General features: G+C 42.6%; 1 protein-coding gene across 2 annotated transcripts in view; it reads right to left on the reverse strand.

Annotated features, from left to right (window-relative positions):
- Nucleotides 1-41: 41 nt before the first annotated feature.
- OCRL (OCRL inositol polyphosphate-5-phosphatase) overlaps nucleotides 42-24,174 on the reverse strand; it is a 50,825-nt gene continuing 26,692 nt past the window's right edge. Inside the window, exons 15-24 of one of the 2 annotated variants that reach the window (XM_070366552.1) lie at nucleotides 23,126-23,261; nucleotides 17,639-17,749; nucleotides 16,864-17,029; nucleotides 16,359-16,594; nucleotides 7,151-7,174; nucleotides 4,274-4,390; nucleotides 3,290-3,374; nucleotides 2,575-2,702; nucleotides 1,694-1,805; nucleotides 42-1,488 (exon numbers count right to left, since the gene is read on the reverse strand). In XM_070366552.1, coding sequence (XP_070222653.1) covers nucleotides 1,364-1,488; nucleotides 1,694-1,805; nucleotides 2,575-2,702; nucleotides 3,290-3,374; nucleotides 4,274-4,390; nucleotides 7,151-7,174; nucleotides 16,359-16,594; nucleotides 16,864-17,029; nucleotides 17,639-17,749; nucleotides 23,126-23,261 — 1,240 coding nt within the window. In that variant the 3' untranslated portion in view covers nucleotides 42-1,363. The remainder of the gene's footprint in view (nucleotides 1,489-1,693; nucleotides 1,806-2,574; nucleotides 2,703-3,289; nucleotides 3,375-4,273; nucleotides 4,391-7,150; nucleotides 7,175-16,358; nucleotides 16,595-16,863; nucleotides 17,030-17,638; nucleotides 17,750-23,125; nucleotides 23,262-24,174) is intronic. The other variant, XM_070366553.1, reaches the window with a different exon arrangement.

Genomic DNA, 24,174 nt, shown 5'->3' on the forward strand with positions numbered 1-24,174 from the left:
CACACGGCTCTGGGGTTTCCATGTGAACATGTGACAATGAGTCAACTCAGGGTGGTTTTAATGAAAGAAAACCAGGAGGAAGTCAATTACATCAGGCAGTTTTGCAGTCAGTGGCCGGTTTGCCAACCAACATAGATTAATTTTTTTAAAGGGGCTGCCCCACAGGAGCTTGAGTAAATGACAAGCTCAGAGGGTTGTCTTGGGAGGGAGAGAAGGTGCTTGCTTTGTCCCACTGCACAGTCTCTTTTACGCAGCACTGGACAGGTGACTGGGAGCCGAGGGCAGCTGGCTGCAGAGCCCCAGTCAGTCCTGATGCGGGAGGGGGCGACGGTACGTCAGGAGAGCAGAGAGGGGATTCTCGGGGTTATCCTCAATCCCCCTGCTGGGGGAAGGAACAGTTTCTGTAGAGGCCCACTTGGGGTGCAGCCTCCCTTTTTGACTGTGGTACAAGCGTTGCTCTGGAGGTGGATTTCTAAGTGAGGTGTGGGCCCCACAGACACCCAGGGTTGGTTCTTGTGTACAATTTGCATAAGAACCAAAAGGGATAGTAGGAAGCAGGACCTGTCGAACATGAATATTCTCACTCCTGAAACACTCAAGTGCTTCCACTGTGTGATTCTCTCACATCAATGAGATGTCATCTCTAATAGTCCCTAATGTTCTGCTACTAAGTGTGGTCTGAGACAAGAGAATATGCTTCCACTCATCATAGATCCATAAAAGGCCAATGTCAGGGAGGGGCACAGATACCATTGTGGCAGGAATGCACAAATGCATGTAAAAACCACATGGAGATGGTTAGCTCACTGCTGGAGACACCCAAGGAGGCACTAGCCTCACTGACTTTCTTCGTCATGGTAGTACTAGTGGAGTAGAGGACAAAGGGTGCTACGGGGGGGCGGTAGTGCCAAAGTGCTTTAGACCAAGGACTACGGACAAGTCCGAGCTACGGCAAGTAGTGCTTGTGGGCCTAGAATGGGAACACCTCAGAATCTAGGTCTCAGGTGCTAAGGACAGTCATGATGGCTGGGCTGGAGGGCAACACACACATCCCCAGGTAAAGGAGTGTAAATACAGGTCTCTTTGCCTTATGAAGAGAGAACACAAAAACACCAAAATATGGTTAACTTTGGCTTGGCAATATAAGTCTAAAAGTATCTTGCTGCGTAGAATATGGCAAGGGAGGGGTTAGGAGACTCTTTTCCTTTCACACTAGAAACAGAACTTTTTCATGCCAACAGCCTCGAAATTCTGCAACGGACCCTTCCTGTGGCATGACTTTTGAAATCATTCTGAAATACTCGAGGCCCAACATCTTCTGCCTCTAGAACCTCGGGGAGTAGTAAGAGGAAAAGGCTTATCATTAGTCTTCATCACTCCCAAGTAGAAAAGTCAGAAGGAACTGGGTAGCACGCTGGCGGTCACTTGGAGTCTGTCTTGCCATAAGGTTGGGTGGAGGCCTTAGGAGGAGACTAGTGAAGAGAGTAGCTAGAGGGAGAGAGAAAGAAAAGGGGAAAACCCTCAGTTAGACACAACCTAAGCAAAACCTCAGGGATGGGGGTCAGGGGATGAGGGCAGTGGGAGGAAGTGACTGTTACACGCCTGGACACGAAGAAGGGAATACATGTGTCCCCCATCCACGGACAGTCCTGACCAATGCTCCCGTGTGGCCATTCCTAGGAAGTGTTCTTACCGATCATGTTGGCGTTGACATTGTTGTACTCGGAGAATTTTAAGAGTTCTCGAAGGAATGCCATCAAATAACGAAAAACATTTCTATGGCATCCTGGAAGCTGGGAAATCACCTGTTTTTTTTTTTAAGAAAAAAGGGGGGTGGGCAGTGAGGATAACATGGAGGAAGGTAGTAAGAAGAGCTCACAGCTGCCATGAAAGTGGTTTATAATTCAACCCTTACAGGACCCGTCCCTTGTTGACTCATGACCAATACTACCTGTTGAATGATAACTCACATGGCAGAATGGTCATCCTGTTTGGCCCCTGTCCACTCAATGAGTAGGCCACGTTAACACAGTCATACGCATGCCCTGCCTCAGGAGCAGATGGGTGTCAGCCTGCTCTCTCCCAACCTCCCCAGGCAGGTGGTGGTGGCATCTGCCAAGCTGAATGGTTTTCTGTGCAATGCCATTTGGCATGGGTGCGAGTGCCTCCCGATACTCACTAGTTTGATTGAGAGGTATTCTCAGTTATTGTGCCTCAAAAGCATTTCAAGATTAAAAACAAACACCAAGAAGACAAAAAGAAAGGCTCACGAGTGGCACCCACCCTTCCTGGTCATGTTGGCCAGAATGCTGCATGTGATCACTTTACCAATCTTACCCTGGAGAAGAGGTGTGCACCCTGCTCAATGGGCTAACTGGAAAAGGGTGGCAAATATAATAGGAAATAACACAGCCTACAGTTGAAGGGTCCCAACTCTCAATGCTGGTGTCCTGCTCTGAACAGATCGAGACCCATCCTAGCACACAGCTGGTTGTCCAGCTGGCTTTGTAAAAATGACTGATTTCTCTGTGGGGGAACTTGCCTCAAACACATTCTCAGAGCAACAAGACTCACCTGTCGGCAGATCCGGGGATCCTGAGCAGAGTCGAGGCATCGCTGATAGAGCTCATAACAGATGACAGGTTCCGGCAGGGCTTCTAGGAAAATGAGCAGTGCCTCAGCCACTGAGTGGTTACTGCCAGCTGGATGGCCTTCTGTCAAGGGAAAGAGGCTCCAGGAAAAAGGCCACACTTAGATGCAATGTGCTCCCTCCCTCAAGCTCCCTCAGGGGTGGTTTTCTTCCTCTTATTCAGGGCACCCTGATCCTAATTGGGGTTTGATATTTTAGTGGTCCAGGTGTGCTATAGCTGAGTTATTAGAGAATTGATCGAACACTCTTGGGAGGTTTGGCCTGACTCGAGAGTCAAGGGAACTTGACGTGGCCTGCAGAATGACAGTTCACACTGGAAACTCATCACCAAGATTTCCCATCCTCCTCCCGGTTGTGTGGTGGCAGGAGTGATCACTGGCCTAAAGCAGAGCAGCACCACGGCTGTTGGTCATATGTCCCATGCAAATTACAATTCATGGTTATCTACCCTTTGATTCCTTTTAGTAAGCATCTCATACAGAGAAAGCGTGAAAGTTCCTAAAGGGAATTGAGAACTGTATAGTCAAAAGACAGTTACGAATAAAATAAATATGGAAAACACAAAAATCACACGCAGGTGGGAAGAAGAGTTTGGGCAAGTACACATCCAGCTTCCTAAGCTTTTGTCGAAAAGGATACGTATTGTCTTGGGAATGCTGGTGTCCAGACAATCAATGATCTGCTGTAACTCCTCCTGCATTCCAGGGGTTTGGAACAGATCCTCCTACCAAAGAGGTTACAATGAATGAAACAGCAAAATGACCATCCCTAAGGTTCTGACGATTACCCAGCGATGAGGAGAGCAGCAGGAAGCGAGGGGAAGGAAGAAGCATCATTCATGATGAGGAACAGAGGTGTGACAATGGCACCTTTTCCCTTTATCATCTCTGTAATCCGTGTGAAATTTTCTTTCAAACTAGGAGATTATCGTCCAAGGTTTCAGCCTGCACCTGACAGGGCAGGGGACTGGATGACTCAACGGGGACATCAGGCATTCCCACTTCCAGGCTCCTGACAGGTACAGAAGGTGGAGTCCAAACAGGGGATCATATCCAAATATTGACACACAGACTGCTAGGGCAGGAGTCAAGGGTATGTCCACACCAAACCTTGTTTTCAAGTTCTGTTACTTTTCCGTAGGTAAGATAACATTATCTTTCAATGTAGGCCAAAGAAAACTTTCTGTTTTGGAAGAATGGGTTGGGGATGGTAGGTATTTTAGATGGGACTGAAAAGTAAGGACAAATTTTTAAAAAATGGTTTGCTTTGGACTTTGAAATCTGCGATGCCAAAGTGACAGCTGAAGCAGGTGCTCTGGACTCAGGTGCTGAGTGGTCCAGGGGAAAGCGTGTGTGGCCAGGGGACAGGGGAGCTCAGTTGGGCTCTACTCTGCCACTACACTTATGCCATAGTCTTAGGTAAATCCCCCAGCCTGCCTGCTTCAGCTCTCACAGCTATACATGGGAATACTTCCACTTGTCCAGGTGCTCTCAGGTGACAGTGCTGTTCTGCAGAAGTGGCTTGGGAAAGTTAAAAGCACTATCTATACTGACGCGAGGTACTATCATTTCCCAGTAGACTCAGGTGCCTTCCAAAGGTGCCCGGAGGCCTGCCCTCACTCACCTGGTGACAGGCATATCTGAATAAATGGTCTACCAGGAGCCAGATCTCCTTGGGGACCTTAAGAGGTCTCTCACTGGCACCTTCATCCAAGGGAACCATCTGCAGAAGGGATTTCTCCTAATAGATGAAAAACAGTGAGAGTCAAAAGGGTCTCAATAAAAATTCCTGTGTCAAACCATCTTCCCCCCACTCCAGTTCTGCTTATATGGGTATTATCTGATCTTCAGCTCTTAACACTGTTATTTTTTTTTTTTTTTCCTTCCTGGGACGCTCCTGGTCAGAAGGCACTAAATATGGATTTCCACAGTTAAATGATATCCTTTTCTAACAAGACGCTTCACTTAACCGTTAAGCATTCCATCTGGGTTTATTATGTTTCTCACATCGATGCACTGTGCCCTGTAAATCCTTTCAAGGGTGACACTGAGAACCGGCAATACAGTCACGGTCCACACACTACCAGAGACTCACGGACCATTAAGTTACAATTGTCAACAGAGCACTTGGAGAGAGCAGCAGCTACTGAGGTTTTTTGTTGACTTTTAATTTATTCTTCTTTTAGGTCTTACCACAAATATCAGAGCTTGCATTGTTGATTTAAATGGCATTCTCTGGTCCTCAAGAATGAAAGACAATTCACATTAGACCTACATGCATGAATATTTCAGGCTTGACAGAAGCTCTAATCTTAAGGCACTAAAACTCAAAGTCCTAAGATCCAAAAATAGTAAACTGAACACAGCATCCCAAGAGCCGGAAATACCACGAAAAGTCTAGGCTCTGAGTCCAGAAGTTATTCTTTATAGTAACAGCTCAGCAAAGAGTTCTCAGGCCTTTGACTCCATTCACCTAACTTTCTACTCTCTCTTAGATTCTCCTGAAGGAATCTCAGAGGAAAACCCAGAAGCGACATAAGTTAGATCAGTAACTAAACCTGAACTGGAAAATGGGGAATAAACTCAATTATTTCATGTTTATATAAGTCAAATATAAAATATATCACAAAGATTTCTGAAATAGGTTAAAAGGCATCTGAAGGCAGCCTTCATACAAAATCTAGTGCAGAAAATGGTGACCAGTTTTTGGCATCTTCCACCTCCTACACCTCTGGCTTAAGGTCACATATTATGTATACGCAAACTTAGAAAGTGCTGTAAATTTGATCCACAACCCTTAGCTGTGTCACTTGAAGGGAAAGAAGAGAAGTATCTCACTACTTTCAGTGAGTGCATACAGTAGAACAGACAGAGGGCTAAGAAGAGTGTTCTGTTCTTCAACATGCACGGGTGACCTTTTAAAGCCGCTGTGCCTTTCTACGGGCATCAGGAAGAGAAGGAAGCGTGACAGTTGGTTAGCATTTAAAATCTATCTTCTTCACATTCATTTTGTTTCTTTTCTTTCCCTGGCAATCCATCACTTTATATTCACGTCTCCTAGAGCTGCCAGACCTTCAATCATGGCTCATCCATTAACTTCTTTCCACTTGCAAGTATTAAATCCAGGCATCCACATGACACCTGAGCCAAAACACTGTCCATAATGCACTCTGCTCACTTTCTGGACCAAATGCAACACATGTATTCTTCAGCAGAATAAATTATTCAGCACTAGTTCATGTACTTTTTAAAAAATCCGACATCCAATTAGCACTTTTCCTGTACTAAGGCATTAAGGCAACACAAGGCACTGTTCAAGATGAAAAGACACATGGCCTGCTATTAACAGGAAAGGGTTGGGAAGCAGAGCCGTCTCAATCCTTAGTGGTTTAAAAAGGTTAATAAAATGCCACCAGGTTACATACACCATCCACTATCCATTTTCAAATTCACGTGTGCTAATATGAAATGTCATGCTTGTTGTCTCTGAAGTCTAGAGAAAGATTACACCCAAGAAATAAACTTTAAAAAAAGTCCACAAATGATCCTGAACTCTAATTTTTCAAAGAGAAACCAGGCACGCTGTGTCTTCTTTCAATGGGACACATTCAGTGCTTGATAAGTCCATACTCTGTAACCTCCGTGCTATTAACTGAAGCACAAAAACAGTATGCCGTGCCTACCATGAAAACACATTAAACTCCACCAAATGGGGAGGTCACATTAGATACTGTGTGAAAGTGCTTTAAGAATGGTTTTCAAGCCCGTATTTCTCTATTAGATGACCCTGTGTAGAGCTGGGCACCCTCCAGCTTGAGGATGGAGAGGTGGCAAAGCACCACAGAAGGAGTGCTCACTTGGTCCCTGCACTGGGTATGCAGGAGACCCGGGTTCTAGTCCCCTGTGCTCCACACCCTTGATGTCAGGAGCAGGATGACTTCAGTGAGATTCTCAACCTTCCTGGGGTGTCTATTATAATGGAGACGACATCTTACCCTGTCTGAAGGCAGGGAACTCTACCACATGATCCCTATGATCTCATTCAGGTCTAGGATTCTATTCTATGCTCTATTCTTGACCATATCTGTGCATTCTTTCAGTAATTACTCTTATCACTTCCCCCAAATCACTCTTAAAGAACAGAAATTCACTTCTGCTTTTACTATCATTGAAAATGGAGAATGGCTAAGCGGTACCCTCCTCTATCTTATGAGCTTTCATATACATCAAGACAGCTCTTCAGTTACTTCTCATTTCAAAAAATGGTAATCTGGAACTTTGGGTCCTTTGCTTTTATGTTCTGGGTCTCAATGACTTGGCAGGTGTAGTAAGTATCTTTCCTGTACTTTAGACACATTTAAACACAGCTGGCAGAATTTGGGGGGATTCTCATGGAGTCAGAGGTCTCTGATATGGGAAAGCTGAGGGATAAATTCCAAGGACCATGGTTAAATGTTAACCAAGCACAGGGAAATGCATAATCACCAATGGATTGCATTACCTTTTCTAGGAAGCTGTCTTCTTCCTGAGAGCAGAGCAGGAAAAGAAAGTCATTGACAGATAGAAAATGATTAGAATTAATTTACAGAATTAGAAACAGATCAGTATTATCAGAATGCACTAGCTTACTAGATACATATATTTTAAACAGCTTTAAATTCTGCAAATAAATTCTGTTGAAAATGGAACATATTCTCACATACAAATTTCTCGATTATGCATATTCAATTTTGGGCAGTTTGTTGAGACTATCACTCAAGAAACATACGTGTGCAGTCCTAGACTTTGGTGTCCATTTGCAGATGTCAGCTGATCAGCCAAACGCCCACTGGGGTTTCCTCTTCCTGCGCTGCTGGGCGGCATCTCGCTCACCCTAGTGCCACTTCAATGGAAGAATGTGGTTGTGAGCCCGAGAGCAGCCATGCAGAAGGAGATGGTGAGCATCTCTCCTCTCCACTGCCATGCCTCTCAGCCTAGCTAGCAGTCTCTCTCACTCCTTTCCCCTGCCTGGTACCCTCTCCCCTCCTCAAGGGCCGTTAGAGTCCCCAAATATGAAGTCTCTCTGAAATACAAATTCATTTCATTCCAGACCTTTGTGGACCATAAGATCCATCATTATCCCCTAGTGTGTTTTCCTACAAGGCATAACAGAAAAAAAGAGAAGCAAAGAAGAGGGAAGAAGGTATCTTTTTAATCATCTTTGTGTTTCACCATTATTACCATCTAACAAAGACAACAGCAACAATAACTACTGCCACCACTTAAGGGGTATCTGCCATGTAGGGGTATCTGCCAGCAGTAATTGCAACGGGCTCATATACAATGTCATTTAGTCTCCGCACAAACGCAAAGTAGATTGTTGGGGGCCAGAGTGAGGTACTCCGCCCGTGGCAAAGGTCATGAGGAAGGAGGCTCGACATACGCAAAGGCGGGATCGAGCCTCAGGAGTCCCCCTGGAAATCCTTGAGCATCTACCCCCATAACCAGAGCCTGCCTACTTTACTACTTTGTGCTCTCACCTACACCTCTGACTTTACGGGGGGCTGTCCCCCACCACCTCTTTCGGAGAAGGAGTTAACCTAGAGCTCCAGTCAATAAAAACTCTTGGGCGTGACAAGAGTGTTTTAACCTACAAACTCCTCTGAAGGTTCTCTAGCCTGCCTGACGGGCTCGTCTGGCCACATGTGATTGCTCACAGCCTCCCAACCGTGAGAGGCACGAGATGCTTTAAACCCTCTAAAAACAGGTTCTTTAGAGAAGTTAGAAAACTATAAGTATAGTGGGCTGATTAGAAATTGTGTTGGTGAAGGGTTTTTCATTTGTTGAGCCAATGTTTGTTGCTAAGTCTCCATATCCCCTGCCCTTACACACATTGATGAATATATAGAAGAAATAAGTATTAACCTTTGATATTAATCACGTTAGACCTTAGGCTAAGTAAATTCTTTACTTAACTAAAACCCACTATACCCTCACCCTGTAGGAATGTAACTTTATTTGGGTGGCGTCTGTTTTGAGAATAATCACCCTTGGAGAAATAAGTGTCCTGGTTGACTGACCACTGTCACAAGGAGAGGGTCATAAATTGTCAGCAGGCCCCCCTGGCCAGAAGATGATGTAACACCCCTAAGACCTCTGTATACATTTGTATGAAGCACCTGACTTTGATGAAAGTCAGGACTGCTGACCCCGCGTGACTTTTGCATAACATCTCAGTGTATAAAAGTAGACCATGGAAAATAAAGAATTGGGATCAGTTTCTCGAAATACTGGTCTCCCCATGTCTCTCTCTCTCTTACTCTGGCTGAGTCTCCATCTGGAGCGTGGAACCCACCAAGCTTACTAATTTTGCCTGGGCTTCTAAGATCCGAACGGGGAGGCCTCAGTGTCTCCTCTCCTTCGGGAGAACGGAAGGACGCCTGCGGCCTACGTAAGTGGTGCAAGCTTCTTGTCTTGAAGTTTTATTGGTCCTCCGCGTAAACCAAGCTACTCAGCCTCTTTTCTCCACTGAATTTTCCTACTGAGCTATCCTCATTCTATTACTCCTTACATCTCTAATTAATATCTAATTGAAGCTATTGTATCCTGATCCTCGCCGACGCCGTCCCCGCTTCGAACTTCCTGGATCAGCCGAGGCTGAACCCCGGCAGGTGGCGCCCGAACAGGGGTAGATACTACTCCCACTTTACAAATGAGGCAACTGAGGCTCTGGGAGATCAAATTATTTGCCCACAGCCACACTCTCAGGTATTAATTGGCAGAATCTGGATTACAACCCAAGTCTGACTGACTCCACAGTCATGACCACTATGCTCCCTTAGGTAACTCAGAAAAGTATAAACTGACTGCTTCCTAGACAGAGAGGTGGAGGAAATTTTCGAGAATGTATTCTATTTTCTGGCAGGCTAAAGACAGTTAAAAGGCAGCAGGGTTAGTGGAAAGAGTACAGGCATGGGTGTCAGGCAGTCCTGCGTATGAATCTTCATTCTACCTCTTAATTCATTTTGTACGGACTGCAGGCAAGCTACTGAACTTCACAGAGCCTCGGTTTCTCCATCTCTAACCAGAGACAACAACATTTACCTCACAGGCACACGGAAGTGGCCTAAAACTCGGAGTAGGGGAGGGGGGCGGAGGGTGTGCAGTGGTTTTGCAAAAGGCCAGCAGCAGGCCAGGTCTCTCAAAGCTCCCTGCACCTCCCCAACAATTCCCAACCCTGTCAGGGGCCACCAAGAACCTGAATAGAAATCCCATGTCTCGGTCTGAGAGTGAAAGGAGAAATCCTGATCTCACCATCAGAACTGTGCAGGAGCTTGGAGGTGGGGAAGTGAGTGTTTCCTGACACTCCAACCAGTGCTGAGTACATTGGACCCACGTGCCTGTTCCATATGATGGGTAGAGTTTGTAGTATTAGTAGCTACATTATGAGCTAACCATGCTTTTGTAGCATATATACAATGAAATACCATATATAGAATGAAATAAAAGTAATCAGAATAATAGTGATTTATAAAGGATACAAAATTTATAGTATTGTAATTATAATACTTTGGAAGTCAATTCTGAGGGCCAAACATCTAAGTTAACTCAATTTTGGAGTACAATCTTTTTTAAAATTTAGAACTACTTGTTAACAGAGAATCTTCCTGTCTGACAGACTTCTCTATTTTCCCTCCCGTGAATATGTGCCATATGATGTGATGAGTAAAACCAGGCAGAGTTTTTATATATTAACCTGCCAAACCATCAAAAAGGTCTTCTTTGAGCACTATCTACCAGTGCAGACACTGTGTTAAGTGTCTTTGAGGGGTGGTGGTGGGGGCAGGTGTGAAAAGTGAGGCTACAGAGAGGGGAAAGACATGGTCTTTGACTCAAGTTTGCAACTGAGTTGGGGTGAAGAGGCCCAGAATTTATGGCCTGGCATTATTGTGATTCACCAATCTGAGTTCTCAATAAATGGTAAAAATAAATAAATAAAAAATCAGGGGTACAAAGGAAGAAGTCCAACTAGCCCTTAAAAGAATCACAGGATTTTAAAGGGTAGAGATGAGGTGGGGACATTACAAGTGGCAGGGAGGCAAAAAGAAACAAAGGTGGCGAGATTAGGGAAAAGTTGATCATATGGTTCCTGGGGGAGGATAAAGGGGGAATGAAAAAACTATCAGGAAATAAATCTAAAAAGGTATATTGAAGTCAGACTCTGCAGGGCCTTAAATGACAGGTAAAGCAATTTGGATTGTATTCAGCAGGTGTGGGGGAGCCAAAGGTCTGCCTTTAAGCAAGGAAACCATAGGCCCCATAGCTATATTACAAACCGATCAGTCCAACAGCCCTGAAGAGGGCAAATGCAAGGTTAGGGAAATAGAGGCAGAGGGAATCTTTAAAAGGCTAAGGAGGTAGATCAAGTGGGAGAGAGTATGCACCTCACCTAATAATGGGAACATAACATTTTTTAAAAAAAAATGAATGGATACAAGAGAAAACTCTGAAATCAAAAGGTCTCTGGTACTGGTGGAGGTGCAGCAGACTTACATTGATAGTTTATTCCTCTGGCTGCAGGCAGAAAGTGGGTGTAACTTATACTTATTTCAACTCTAGGTTCAACTCTGAAAATAGAAACATCACTTGCTGCTGCTGCTGCTAAGTTGCTTCAGTCGTGTCCGACTCTGTGTGACCCCATAGGCAGAAGCCCACCAGCCTCCCCTGTCCCTGGGATTTTCCAGGCAAGAACACTGGAGTGGGTTGCCATTTCCTCCTCCAATGCATGAAAAGGAAAAGTGAAAGGGAAGTCGCTCAGTCGTGCCCAACTCTTAGCGACCCCATGGACTACAGCCTACCAGGCTCCTCCATCCACGGGATTTTCCAGGCAAGAGTACTGGAGTGGGGTGCCATTGCCTTCTCCGAGAAACATCACTTGCTGCTGCTAAGTCACTTCAGTCGTGTCCGACTCTGTGCGACCCCATAGACGGCAGCCCACCAGGCACCCCCGTCCCTGGGATTCTCCAGGCAAGAACACTGGAGTGGGTTGCCATTTCTCCTCCAATGCATGAAAGTGAAAAGTGAAAGTGAAGTCGCTCAGTCGTGTCCGACCCTCAGCGACCCCATGGACTGCAGCCTACCAGGCTCCTCCATCCATGGGATTTTCTAGGCAAGAGTACTGGAGTGGGGTGCCATTGCTAGCCCCCACTAAAAAAGAGCATTCTCCTAAGGCAGGCCTACCATTGCTGCTAATCAGTTAGTTCAACTGACTTGATTACTGGCTGCAAAAGGTTACATGTTGATCATATTATGATCAACGTTATATGGCAGCCAAGCCTGGATGGGAAGGGAGTTTGAGGGAGAATGGATACATGTATATGTACAGTTGAGTCCCTTCTCTGTTCAGCTGAAACTATCACAACATTGTCAATGGGCTATACCCCATACAAAATAAAAAGTTCAAAAAAAAAAAAAGGGAAAAGAGCCCAGGAGTCACCAGCGGGAACATTGGCTTATAACAAATACACTGCAAATCATTCTTCACCCCAGCATTCAGCCTTAGAGGTAATTTCCCAGTAATAAATGCAATGAAAATCATGTAAAAAAGTCATTTAGAGGCAGATTCAAATTTAAAAATAAAAAGCAGAAAACTGAACAGATACTGAAGTTCTAGAAAGGATTCATTCATGTGAAATCTAAAAAGAAACACAAACCTTAAACTTCATAGGGTAAGAAATGGGTCATTAGGTCAGAAAGACAAAATAAACATCTACTAAAGAGATCACTGGGAACAAATTAATCACCAAGTTGTTATTCATGCTATTTCAGATTTTTGATATTGTTCTGTTAATAGACATGTGATGTGCTTAGTCGTTCAGTCGTGTCTGACTCTCTGCGACCTCATGGACTGTAGCCTGTCAGGTTCCTCTGTCCATTGGGATTCCCCAGGCAAGAATACTGGAGTGGGTTGCCATGCCCTCCTCCGGGGATCTTCCCAACCCAGGGATCAAACCCAGGTCTCCTGCATTGCAGGTGGATTTTTTACCATCTAAGTGGCCAGAAAAGCCCTTAATAGACAGGTCCCCAAGCAAATACAGCTGGTTCCCTCATCCCTCAACTTTTTCCATCTCTGTATTTACAAGCCAAACCTTTAGCTAAATCTGATAGGTTCAAGCTTAGTCTCCTTTCCCACTAGTCCAATCTACACACAAACTAGAAAGTCCCTCCAAATGTGTCTATTTATAACCACCTACTAATGTGACCATTTACAACCACATACTACTCATCAAAGACTTCCAATGGGTCTAGATGCCCTCTGGCTCCAGTATAAACTCATCTGTTGACTTCAAGGCTCTCCATCCCCCATTCCCACCCTACTTAGCCAGCTTCACACACCAAAATAGGCTGATTCTGAGACTGATTTTCACAGAAATTAGCTCATCAATCAGTAAGCTTTTACAGCATATAAGGGCTTGAGTAAGCAGCACAGGAAAGGAATCTATTTGTTAATATAAATTACAAGTTCCACATTCTAAATGACTCATTTTAAATAACTTTCCAAAATATTGACTTACCCAACACACTGGACATGGGCCAGTAAAGGAAGTTAATGTTTAGATGATCTCTAACCAAACTTCCTATTAACCTCAGTTTAGAATTTAGCCATATTGTAAATACAAGTAAACTTTTATCACCACTGAATTATAGGAACCCAATAAACTCTGTAATACTTTGTATTCAATATACAACAAATACATATTGACGAGTATATGCTACTTAATAAACCAGAAAAATCCACCTTAATTCTGGAAAAGAATAATTACAAAGAGATTATCCTGTTTGTCACCTGTGCTAATCCTAACAGTTCTAGTAGCAGCAAAGTCACTATCAGGGAGAATGAAAAGGATTTATACCAGTTACTTTATTCTGCACTTGCGGGGAAGAGCACGTAGCAGAAGAATCTTGGTGAAAACAGCACAAGAGAGTCAACACAGGCACTGAACTCACTTCTAGTTTCACTCAAATTTTAGAGTAAATAATACAAAAAAGGACAATAGGTACCGTCTCATGGGATTTGAAATGTCATCTTGGGTCTTAGAACAAGCAAGAACAAACAATCTGAAGCATTTCAGACGGTCAAAATCAAGCCAAAACAGCATGGGAAGGTATTACAAATGGGGTACAGATAATCTTAGATTCTTGTTTGTTGCCCCACACTAATATGGATAATTTCCTCATCAATGAGATCCAGGAATTTAATAATAATTAAATGCAACAGGCTGTGAAAGAATCGGGACCCTAAATCCTACAAAATTAAAGCTTTAAACAGAATAAATTGTGACCACACACATACAATTTAAGAAGAACTCAACAGTTTTGTAAGAAAAAAATGATCAGGGTTCTATTTAAAAAACAAACAAACTCTGAATCATGTATGCACAAAAAGAAGGAAAAAGGCTTCCTACAGAGCCATTAACTCCACTAAAGATTTTGGCTACTTCCTATTCATGGTCAAATGTGGCTGAATTATCTGATAATATCTTAAAGAAACTTTCCTTAATGGTGGTTAAGTCTCCTTCCCATCCCTTTAATTAAGATGGGACAATTACAGTAAAAAGTAGTATATAGTGCCTGAGCCAACTTTGAGCAAAAGGTTCCAGTTAGAGGGAGTACAAAAGGATAAGTTTAAAAAATCATTAAGAGGAAACAATCAGACAAATTTTTAAAATGGCAGGCCCCTGACTGGACAATTGTCCTGGATTTTTAAAAAGCCAACGTCATCAAAAGAAAAAAAGGGAAGAACTGTTCTCTAGAAGAGACTGCAGAAACCTCACCAAATGTACTGCATGAATCTGAATTGGATCTTGGCTTTATAAAGCTATGAGAGGAATTATTGGGACAAGTGGAAAAATCTGAATATTGACTGGCTAGTTTTCTTAGGTGTCATAATGGTATTGTGCTGATATAGAAAGTGTCCTTTTTCTTGAGAAGCAGGTCAAAGTGTATACTGGGAAGTGACACATCACCACTTAGTTTTGAACAACATAGCAAAAAAAAGGTATATGTCAGTATAAGTGTGCAAAGCATGTGGGTGTTGTTTACTGTACCGTTCTTTCAATTCTTCTGCACATGTGCCAGTTTCATAATAAAAGTTGGGAACAAGAAAGCTGGGAAATGGCGTTTGGGATGGAGGCAAGGTGTAGGAAAAAGAAAGGGGAACAACTTCATTTAGAATATATTTCAAAGGTGAAATAATAAATCTAAAACACAGAAATATGATGGTAGAAGAAAAAAATAAGTATCATGAAAAATAATACACTCAGTCATGAGGGCTCTAGGGAAACAAGCATAATTCCAAGAAAGAACACTGTGAATGAGCTCAAGGGTTTTAATCTGCCATCTGAGTCATCGCTACAACAATTCCATGGCAACAGAACGGATCACACTCTGACAAGCCAGCAGCCTGCCCGCCAGTCTAGTCCTCCCTGCCAGATGATACAATCACTGCTCCAGCTAAGCCAAAAGGATCAATGTGAACACTGGTGGTAATGATGACATATGGCTGTCACATCATTTAATTTTCTTTGGTAAAAGACTGAGTGTAAAAAAAAAAAAAAAAAAAAAAAGACCGAGTGTACTTCCCAGACAGGTCTGCACACAAATACAATATTTTCATTTAGAAGAAAGGTTCTTTTTTTTTTTTTTTTTTTTAGTTCTACCAGTTTATTGCTACCAACCAATCTCCCTCCACCTTCCTCTTGCATGCACATTCAGTCATGTAACCTCATGGACTACAGCTTGCCAGGCTCCTCTGTCCATAGACTTTTCCAGGCAAGAATACTGGAGTGGGTTACCATTTCCTTCTCCATAGGAGAACGGTTCTAACAGTTGTTACTAAATAATATATGTTCCTGAAGATAATAAGCATTTCCTCCTTAAGGATATAGCTTGGTGTTGGGAAACGGAAATCCTCTTCTTCTCGTTTCTCCAGTTGAGTCACACTAAACTTGTATCAAACTTCAGCGCACATTATAACCATCTGGGATGCTGACAAAAACACAAATCCCCAGACCCTGCACCCTGAGATTCTGATTCCACTGCTGCAGGTGAGCAGGGGGATGGGCCTGCAGCTAAGTAAGGACCCCCAGGGGCTCTGAGGCAGATACCCTGAGCTTCATTATGGTCTCGGCTCCAACAAACAGCCAAGTTTGACTTGGATCAGATATGATGATACAGTGAGAAGCTCTGGACTGGGAGTGAGAAAATCTGGGTGACAGATTCATCACTAACTTATTCCACTTTGGGCAGGTTATTGTTTCTGTGCCTCAGTTTTCTCGTAAGTTTGATGAGGATAATATTGCCCTGCCCCTCACTGGACCTCACATACATGTTAGTTTATTTAAAAAATGACTTGAAAATATGAAGAGCGTAACAATTAAGCATTGTATCTCTGAAAAGGGAGGCTTTAATCTCACTCAGTGAACTTTGTATTATCAATTATAGCCACGACAAGAGTCAATTACAGATTACTCTCTTCTCTTTCCTTTTAGGCTTAATCCTATGAAAGGCGCGCTAGGGTAAAGTGACATTTTTATTCACCACTTGTGGTCCACCCCCCACCTCCTCCCATCAGCCCTGACCAAAGAGAAAGCACAGAGACAAGGAGGACATCACTGAAGCATTGTTACATTTCCACCTTAGGGAGATTCACGCCTTACGATGCCTCTTACCAAGTCTATGAGTTTGGTAACAGGAACTTCTCGGATTGGTCTTTTCATTCGGCACAAAGCCTCTAAGGATGTACCAAAACAACTTGGGAGGTAATTTCCACTGATGGTCAAGAAGTAATCTTTGCCTCGATCCAGGTGGAGGACGAGAATATCTTCAATTTTATCTTCCCCTGAGTTCAGGATGGTCACAGAGTCCTTGCTGACATATACATCAAGGGAGATATCCACGGTCTCATCTGAAATGTAAGAGATGATACACAGTAACAGAAACTTCCAGTGGAAAAGCAGAAAGGGGATGAGAACCAACAGAAGAACTGTCCTCTAAAAAAATCATCAAGTGATGAAGGAGAGATGGGACACACAAAAAATGGAGAAATCCCAATATAATGACAGTGAAGGTGAGAGACGTGTGGTTAGAAAACAAGAAGTTAAACAAAGGGAGGGGATGGGAGTCATGAGGGGACAGTACATCGCGAGCAGAGACAATGGTAAAGGGGAAACTCACTTGGCTCCAAGTAGCCCTCACAAGGTTCAGCCCGAAGCCATGGCTTGCAGTACTGGCTGTCATTAAGCTTAGGGATGAAAGAAAAATGGCAGGGAACCTGTCCATTGTTGCTGATCTGGAACTTCTCCTTTTGTAGTTGCCGAAACTTCACATTCTCAAACACAAACTGGGGAATAACAGACAGACACAAACATGCATCACTAGTAGGGGAAGAAAGTCAGTTGGATTATTCCATAGAGAATATGAATAAAGAATAAGGTCATTATTAACCATTATTAACTGCTGATGTACTCGCCAAGCGAGCCAGCTGTCCACTGTCCCCTCTCACAATGGCAGCGGAATGAAGCAGGTCTCACTGCTTCTCTAGGTTACTGATTCTTCCTGGGATCCTGAGAGGAGAACCTGACCTCAGATCAGCGCATGTATCCTGTGATCAACTTCTGGTTCCTAAGATATGAATTAACCAGCAAATCTGAAATATTAAATAAGAGGAGCTAACATCTGAGGGCTTACTTTGTGCCCAGTGCTGTTTTAAGGGCTTCGCATGTATTAACTCAAGTAATCCTCACAACTGTCCCTTTGTCCAGAAAAGGAAATTGTAGCTCAGAGAGGGTAGGACAGGTGCCTGTGGTCATATGTCTACTAGGTTGCAACGCAGGGACAGGAACAGAGGCAGTCTGCCTTCAGCTCACACAGTCTTCACAACTCTGCTAGTTACACGATTTCCCGTGTGCTGACCACTATGGGCAGGAGACAGGTGGCTGGGTATGCTCACCTCCCTCCGGCTGAGTTCTAAGGAAGGAAGGAAATCATTTTCCATTCTGTCCATGATGCGTACAATGTCTTCAAACACTTTCCGGTACCTCCGTTCATCCACAACCTTCACCTGAAAGAAAACGAACCTTCTTTTCAGTCTTGCATGCTCGCAGCTCATCTTCCTTCGAGATTACCTAACAGTTTAAAACCAGTCATTACAGCAATCATGTCAAATAAACTGTGGTGCAAACAACTTCCTCAAACACTTTCTGAAATCTCGTTTCATTCACACCTTTTATCTGGGGAAAAAAAAAAAAAACAGATAGATCCTTATTTAGTTTTCTGTGCTCTCAACTGATATATCTCGAAGAATCTAACTATCTTTCAAAGGTCAGTAAAACAAACAGAAATTAAATAAGCGTTACAGAATCATACACTGCAAGGTAGAGGTAAGGTTAATTGGTTAACTTCTTGGAAAAGTTACACCTCTGTGCTAAGAAACTTGGCAATAAATATTTAGGAAGAATATTCTTTGCTCCACTGTTAAGTAATTTAGTGGTGGAGAAAATGTGATGACTGTGCTTAAATATTATTTCCAGCACTATACAAATTGACAGTGTCAAAACATACCTGTTTCCAACAATGATTATGAAGCACTGAAATAACACAAAATAATTACTAAAGCATTTAACTCTATTAGCTGTTATGCACAATGCCAAGAATCATAATATTGATGCTCAGATTATATGATGATAAAGGTATGTTAGTAAATAGACCCTATGGTCATTTTAGAAAACAGCCGATACAAAATGTCCCAGAGTAAAAGCATGACAACAGACAAACAAATCATTCTGACTAACAGATCAAAAAACTCCCATCTGACACAGCACTTTCAGCTTCCTGACACAGCTGTGCCTTTTTTTTTTACTGTTAAAACTTTATACAAGTTGATGCTCCAAATGAACAAAATTAACATAGCCTTTTCACTTATTAAGATCCTGATTTCTTTTTCAAAATAGAAAACTTTACAAATTCAATTTAAAAAAACAGACTGATGCATACAGTAGAGGCTGTAAGGAAAGCATGAAAAATAATCAAAGCTGAGGCAAGTATCTCAAATATCTCAAAGGTTTTTACATATCTGAACCATATTTAGAGAATCGAGGGGTAACCCATCATTAGGGTAAGAGGAATTTAATACTTCTTAAATTCTTCAACATTTTGCAAGTTTCATTTCAAAAAGTATTCTACATATGTCATCTTATTTTCACAACAACCTGTGAGGTGACCAAAGCAAGGATTACTGTTCTCACCGTTGAGAATCTCGAGGTACAAAAAAATCAACTAAGTTGCTCACTGCTAGTTAACAGCAGAGGTGTTATCTGAACCTCTAGCATAAGACCCTTTCCAACATTCCAGGTATGTGACTTGGGTAGGTCTTAAAAACACAGATGCCTCAGCCCACAGATCAAAATCTCCAGAGAACAGGGTCCATGAATTTTGAAGCTCTTAGGCAATTCTGAAATCTACCAAAGTCTGAGAACTAATGCAACAGATCCCATTACCAATTGCAGGGGTTGGAACCCCATCTCAGCTTAATCTCAGCCAGCCCACAGCAAGTCTTAAGTTAATTGGCCCCTGAGCACTTGGTCCCTTTGTTAACAGTCACTGATGCCAATGGTGGTAAGAAACGTAATGTGGTTCTTAAAGCCTCTAATCATAGCATGCCTAAGAGTCCAAAATATGGGGTGGTTACCCAATAAAATCAAAGCTCTTCTCAGAGCATTATCATGATCAAAACCCTTAATGCACATGAAGGGTAATGAAGGGGAAAATGTCACCACAGAATGTCACCACTTAACACACCCATTTTAGAAAAAGAAATTACCAACAAAATTAGAATTAAGAAATAAGTACAATGAGCTAGATCTTTATAGAAAGACATGAATAGCATTCTAGAATATACCACTGAATTACAAAATAGTATGTTGTATACCAACACATATAGTATAAGACCATTTATGATATATACACAGCAACACACAAATAATACCATATTGGGTATAGGTAAACAGAAAAGCAAATGCAAACATTGAGAACTGTGCCGACCAATGTAACAGCCAGTAGCCACATAAGGAAATTTACATTTAAATAATTCCAAATTAAATAAAATTGAAAATTCAGTTCTTTAAATCACACTTCAAGTGGTCAGTAGCCACTAGTAGCTACTGGACTGGACAGGATAGATTTAGAACATTTCCATCATCACAGAAAATCTATTGGAGAGCACTGGTCTAGAAAGAAAAGAAATTCATAAGGGTAGTTGGCCTTGTTAGGGAGTGGGGGTTTGGGCAAAAGTGGGAGTGGAGGCTAGAACAGGTGCTGAAGATCTCAGCTTTACTTGTGAATTTTGCTTATTTTTATTTAAAGAGAAAACATATTTGCATCTCTGTGTAATTTAAAAAGTATTAAAAACTAGAAAGGTAGACCTTTATTACAGATATAATATATTTACACAAATATACACAGAAAGCATGGAAAAACTGTAAATATCTTGCTGGGAGCTCTGCATTAACATGTATGTGTTAGTCGCTTAGTTGTGTCTGACTCTTTGTGACCACAATGACCATAGCCCGTCAGGCTCTTCTGTCCATGGGATTCTTCAGGCAAGAATACTGGAGTGAGTAGCCATTCCCTTATCCAGGGGATCTTCCCAACCCAGGGATCGAACCCAGGTCTCCTACCTTGCAGGTGGATTCTTTACCATCTGAGCCACATTTATTAAAGATACACAAAAATACACAGAAAGCATGGAAAAACTGTAAATATCCTTCTGGGAGCTTTGAATTAATATGTATGGAGTATTAGAAATATTCTGAGGTTCTGAAAAAAATATACACAGAAAAGCTAAGCATAGCTGATGAAACTAAAAGGTTAGTGTTTGGGAGGAAGATATCCTTTTAAAAATGTATTGAGAGAACTCAAATGAAGAAAACATGGCAGTCTACAAGTCTAAGCTAGAAATTAAGTGGGCAAAAAGTAGTATCTGAATGTATATGTACTCAGTAAGTTCTTTGGACCTCTGGAGGCCTTGCAGGGGTAGTGGAAAGATCATCTGTAAGTTTGGGAATTAGACAGGCTTAAGATTTGAATCTCAGCTCTTCTTCTAGCTAAATGCTTTTTAAGGAAGTTTATTTAAACTCACTGGTTTTTCACTTGCTCATCTGTTTTTTTTTATTTTTTTTTTTACTTTACAATATTGTATTGGTTTTGCCATACATCAACATGCATCTGTTAAACGAGAAATATTTAACTCAAAGCATTGTTGTGAGGAGCAAATGAGATGTGTATAGATTGCCTAGCATGGTGTCTGCTACATACTAGCTATTACTTGAGGAACATACATATACTATTATTACTTATTATTATTTTAAAATATCAAAATGGAAGAAAGTCAAGTCATGATTGACTCAATAAAATTTAGAATCTAAGACCAAGAATTAAATTTTTACATAAAGGAAATGCTCCAAAGTCATTACCCTCTAAGACAGGAGCTGGATAAGACATATTGCTGAGAACCAATCTCAGAAGTCAAAAAAATTTACATATGCACAGAGGAAAGAAATCCACCCCACTGTGCTCTTGGCATGTCTGAACTCATTAATCCTCTTGAGGAGATACCATTATCCCCATTTTATAGAGGAAGAAGCTGAAGTACAGGGATGTTGCATAGATTTTCCATGGTTACATTTAGAAAGAGTTTGAGCTGGGATGAGAGTTTAAGCCGCCTAGCTATAAGGTCCATTCTATCAAGCACTGTCCTATACAGATTCTGTCAGATTATATGACTTCAGGTCTGGAAAATCTACATGGAATAATCTAAATGTACTAGCTGTACTAAATTAAGTCAACAAGATCCCAGAATATAACCTGTGTACTAATAATACACACCTAGAAAATACAACAGGAAAACAAAAACTTTACTCACAATGGAGACAAAACAATTCAAATATTGGCCATTATTCCAGCCCAGGATGCAACTGCTGCTGCTAAGTCGCTTCAGTCGTGTCCGACTCCGTGCGACCCCATAGACGGCGGCCCACCAGGCTCCCCTGTCCCTGGGATTCTCCAGGCAAAAACACTGGAGTGGGTTGCCATTTCCTTCTCCAATGCATGAAAGGGAAAAGTGAAAGTGAAGTCACTCAGTCGTGTCCGACTCTTCGCAATCCCATGGTCTGCAGCCTACCAGGCTCCTCCATCCATGGGATTTTCCAGGCAAGAGTACTGGAGTGGGGTGCCATTGCCTTCTCCAAGGATGCAACAGAGTTAAAGAGAAATTTAAAACCTGTGTTCCTGAGAGGGGAGGAGAGGGTGACATGTATGGAGAGAGTAACAAGGAAACTTACGTTACCATATGTAAAATAGATAGCCAATGGGAATTTGCTGTATGGCTCAGGAAACTCAAACAGGGGCTCTGTATCAACCTAGAGGGGTGGGATGGGGAGGGAGACGAGAGGGAGGTTCAAAAGGGAGGGGATATGTGGTGTTGGAGAAGACTCTTGAGAGTCCCTTGGACTGCAAGGAGATCCAACCAGTCCATTCTGAAGGAGATCAGCCCTGGGATTTCTTTGGAAGGAATGATGCTAAAGCTGAAACTCCAGTACTTTGGCCACCTCATGCGAAGAGCTGACTCATTGGAAAAGACTCTGATGCTGGGAGGGATTGGGGGCAGGAGGAGAAGGGGACGACAGAGGATGAGATGGCTGGATGGCATCACTGACTCGATGGACGTGAGTCTGAGTGAACTCCGGGAGTTGGTGATGGACAGGGGGGCCTGGCGTGCTGCGATTCATGGGGTCACAAAGAGTCGGACATGACTGAGCGACTGATCTGATCTGATATGTATACCTATGGCTGATTCATGTTGAGGTTTGACAGAAAACAACAAAATTCTGTAAAGCAATTATCCTTCAATAAAAAAATAAATTTTAAAAACAACAACAATAAAAAAAAAAAAAAACCCATGCTTCTGGATGGGAAGACTTCAGTATCTTAGTTAGCAGGAATGACACTGTGCCTCTTAGAGTTACATACAGATGATGTATTCTGACCAGTCTGTGCCTCTTTGCTTCTGCTGTCCCCAGCCCTCCACCAGGAACCTCTCTCCCAGTGCTTCCTCTTTTCTCTATCTTTCTGATGCAAAGCTATTCATCATCCTTTAAAACCTGGCTTCAAGCTCTTCTTTATGTATAATAACTTTAGGAGGTGAAGGGTGCTACCCAGACATTATGCAGCATGAGAAACATCTGTGTCATTAAAAGGCCATATGGACAGCATTTAGGAGGGTCAAGGGCTCTAACTTCTCAATGTTGCAAACAATTATTTGGCTATGAATTGAAAACGTTTATGGTTCACGGAATTACTGATCCATTCTGAGTCTAAATAATGCCCTAAGAATAGATACTTAACACACAAACAAACAACTTGTAAACAAACAAGTGTTTACCCCAATACAGAAGAGGGCGCTAACAGGCTTGTGGTCACTGGTTTTCAGTTCCATGTGACTCCGGTAATGAAGCTGATTAACATTAATGCCTCTCCAGAGAATTCGGTCACACCAGGCTGGCACCCGACATTTCCCACTGCAAAAAAAAAAAAAAAAAAATAGCAAGGGATTAGAAGGAGAACATACCACACAAGAGTGGAATATCTACCACACTGGTTCAGACCTGAGTTCGGCCCTCTTGTTATCTGCTTCTCCTTTCCTAACGACTTCAACTATTCCTTACTCTATTGCAAGCTCTGTGAAGGGACTTGTCTTGTTTGCCACTGAATTCTCAGCCCCTAGCACAAGATCTGATGAAAGTAGGTGCTCAGTGAAGTGAAGTGAAGTGAAAGTCACTCAGTCATGTCCGACTCTTTGCAACCCCATGGACTATACAGTCCATGGAATTCTCCAGGCCAGAATACTGGAGTGGGTAGCCTTTCCCTTCTCCAGGGGATCTTCCCAACCCAGGGATCAAACCCAGGTCTCCTGCATTGAAGGCAGATTCTTTACCAGCTGAGCCACAAGGGAAGCCCAAGAATACTGGAGTGGTTAGCCTATCCCTTCTCCAGGGGATCTTCCCAACCCAGGCATCAAACCAGGGTCTCTTGCATTGCAGGTGGATTCTTTACCAACTGAGCTATCAGGGAATGAATAAACAGTGCTCCTAGGATCAGGATTTACATTTTCAATAATGTTGCCCCAGGGAAAGTAGAATAGCACCTTCTGGACTGAGCGACTTCACTTTCACTTTTCACTTTCATGCACTGGAGAAGGAAATGGCAACCCACTCCAGTGTTCTTGCCTGGAGAATCCCAGGGACAGGGGAGCCTGGTGGGCTGCCGTCTATGGGGTCGCAGAGTCGGACACGACTGAAGCGACTTAGCAGCAGCAGCAGCAAAATAACCTCAGAAGGGTAGGATTATATTCAGAATACTTCCTCTTTGTTTGTTTTATCAACTGCTATGACACTTCACAACAGATAGACAACAAATGAACTCTAAAAAATC

Source organism: Bos mutus, chromosome X, assembly GCF_027580195.1.
Source record: "Bos mutus isolate GX-2022 chromosome X, NWIPB_WYAK_1.1, whole genome shotgun sequence".
NCBI classification, from domain to species: domain Eukaryota; kingdom Metazoa; phylum Chordata; class Mammalia; order Artiodactyla; family Bovidae; genus Bos; species Bos mutus.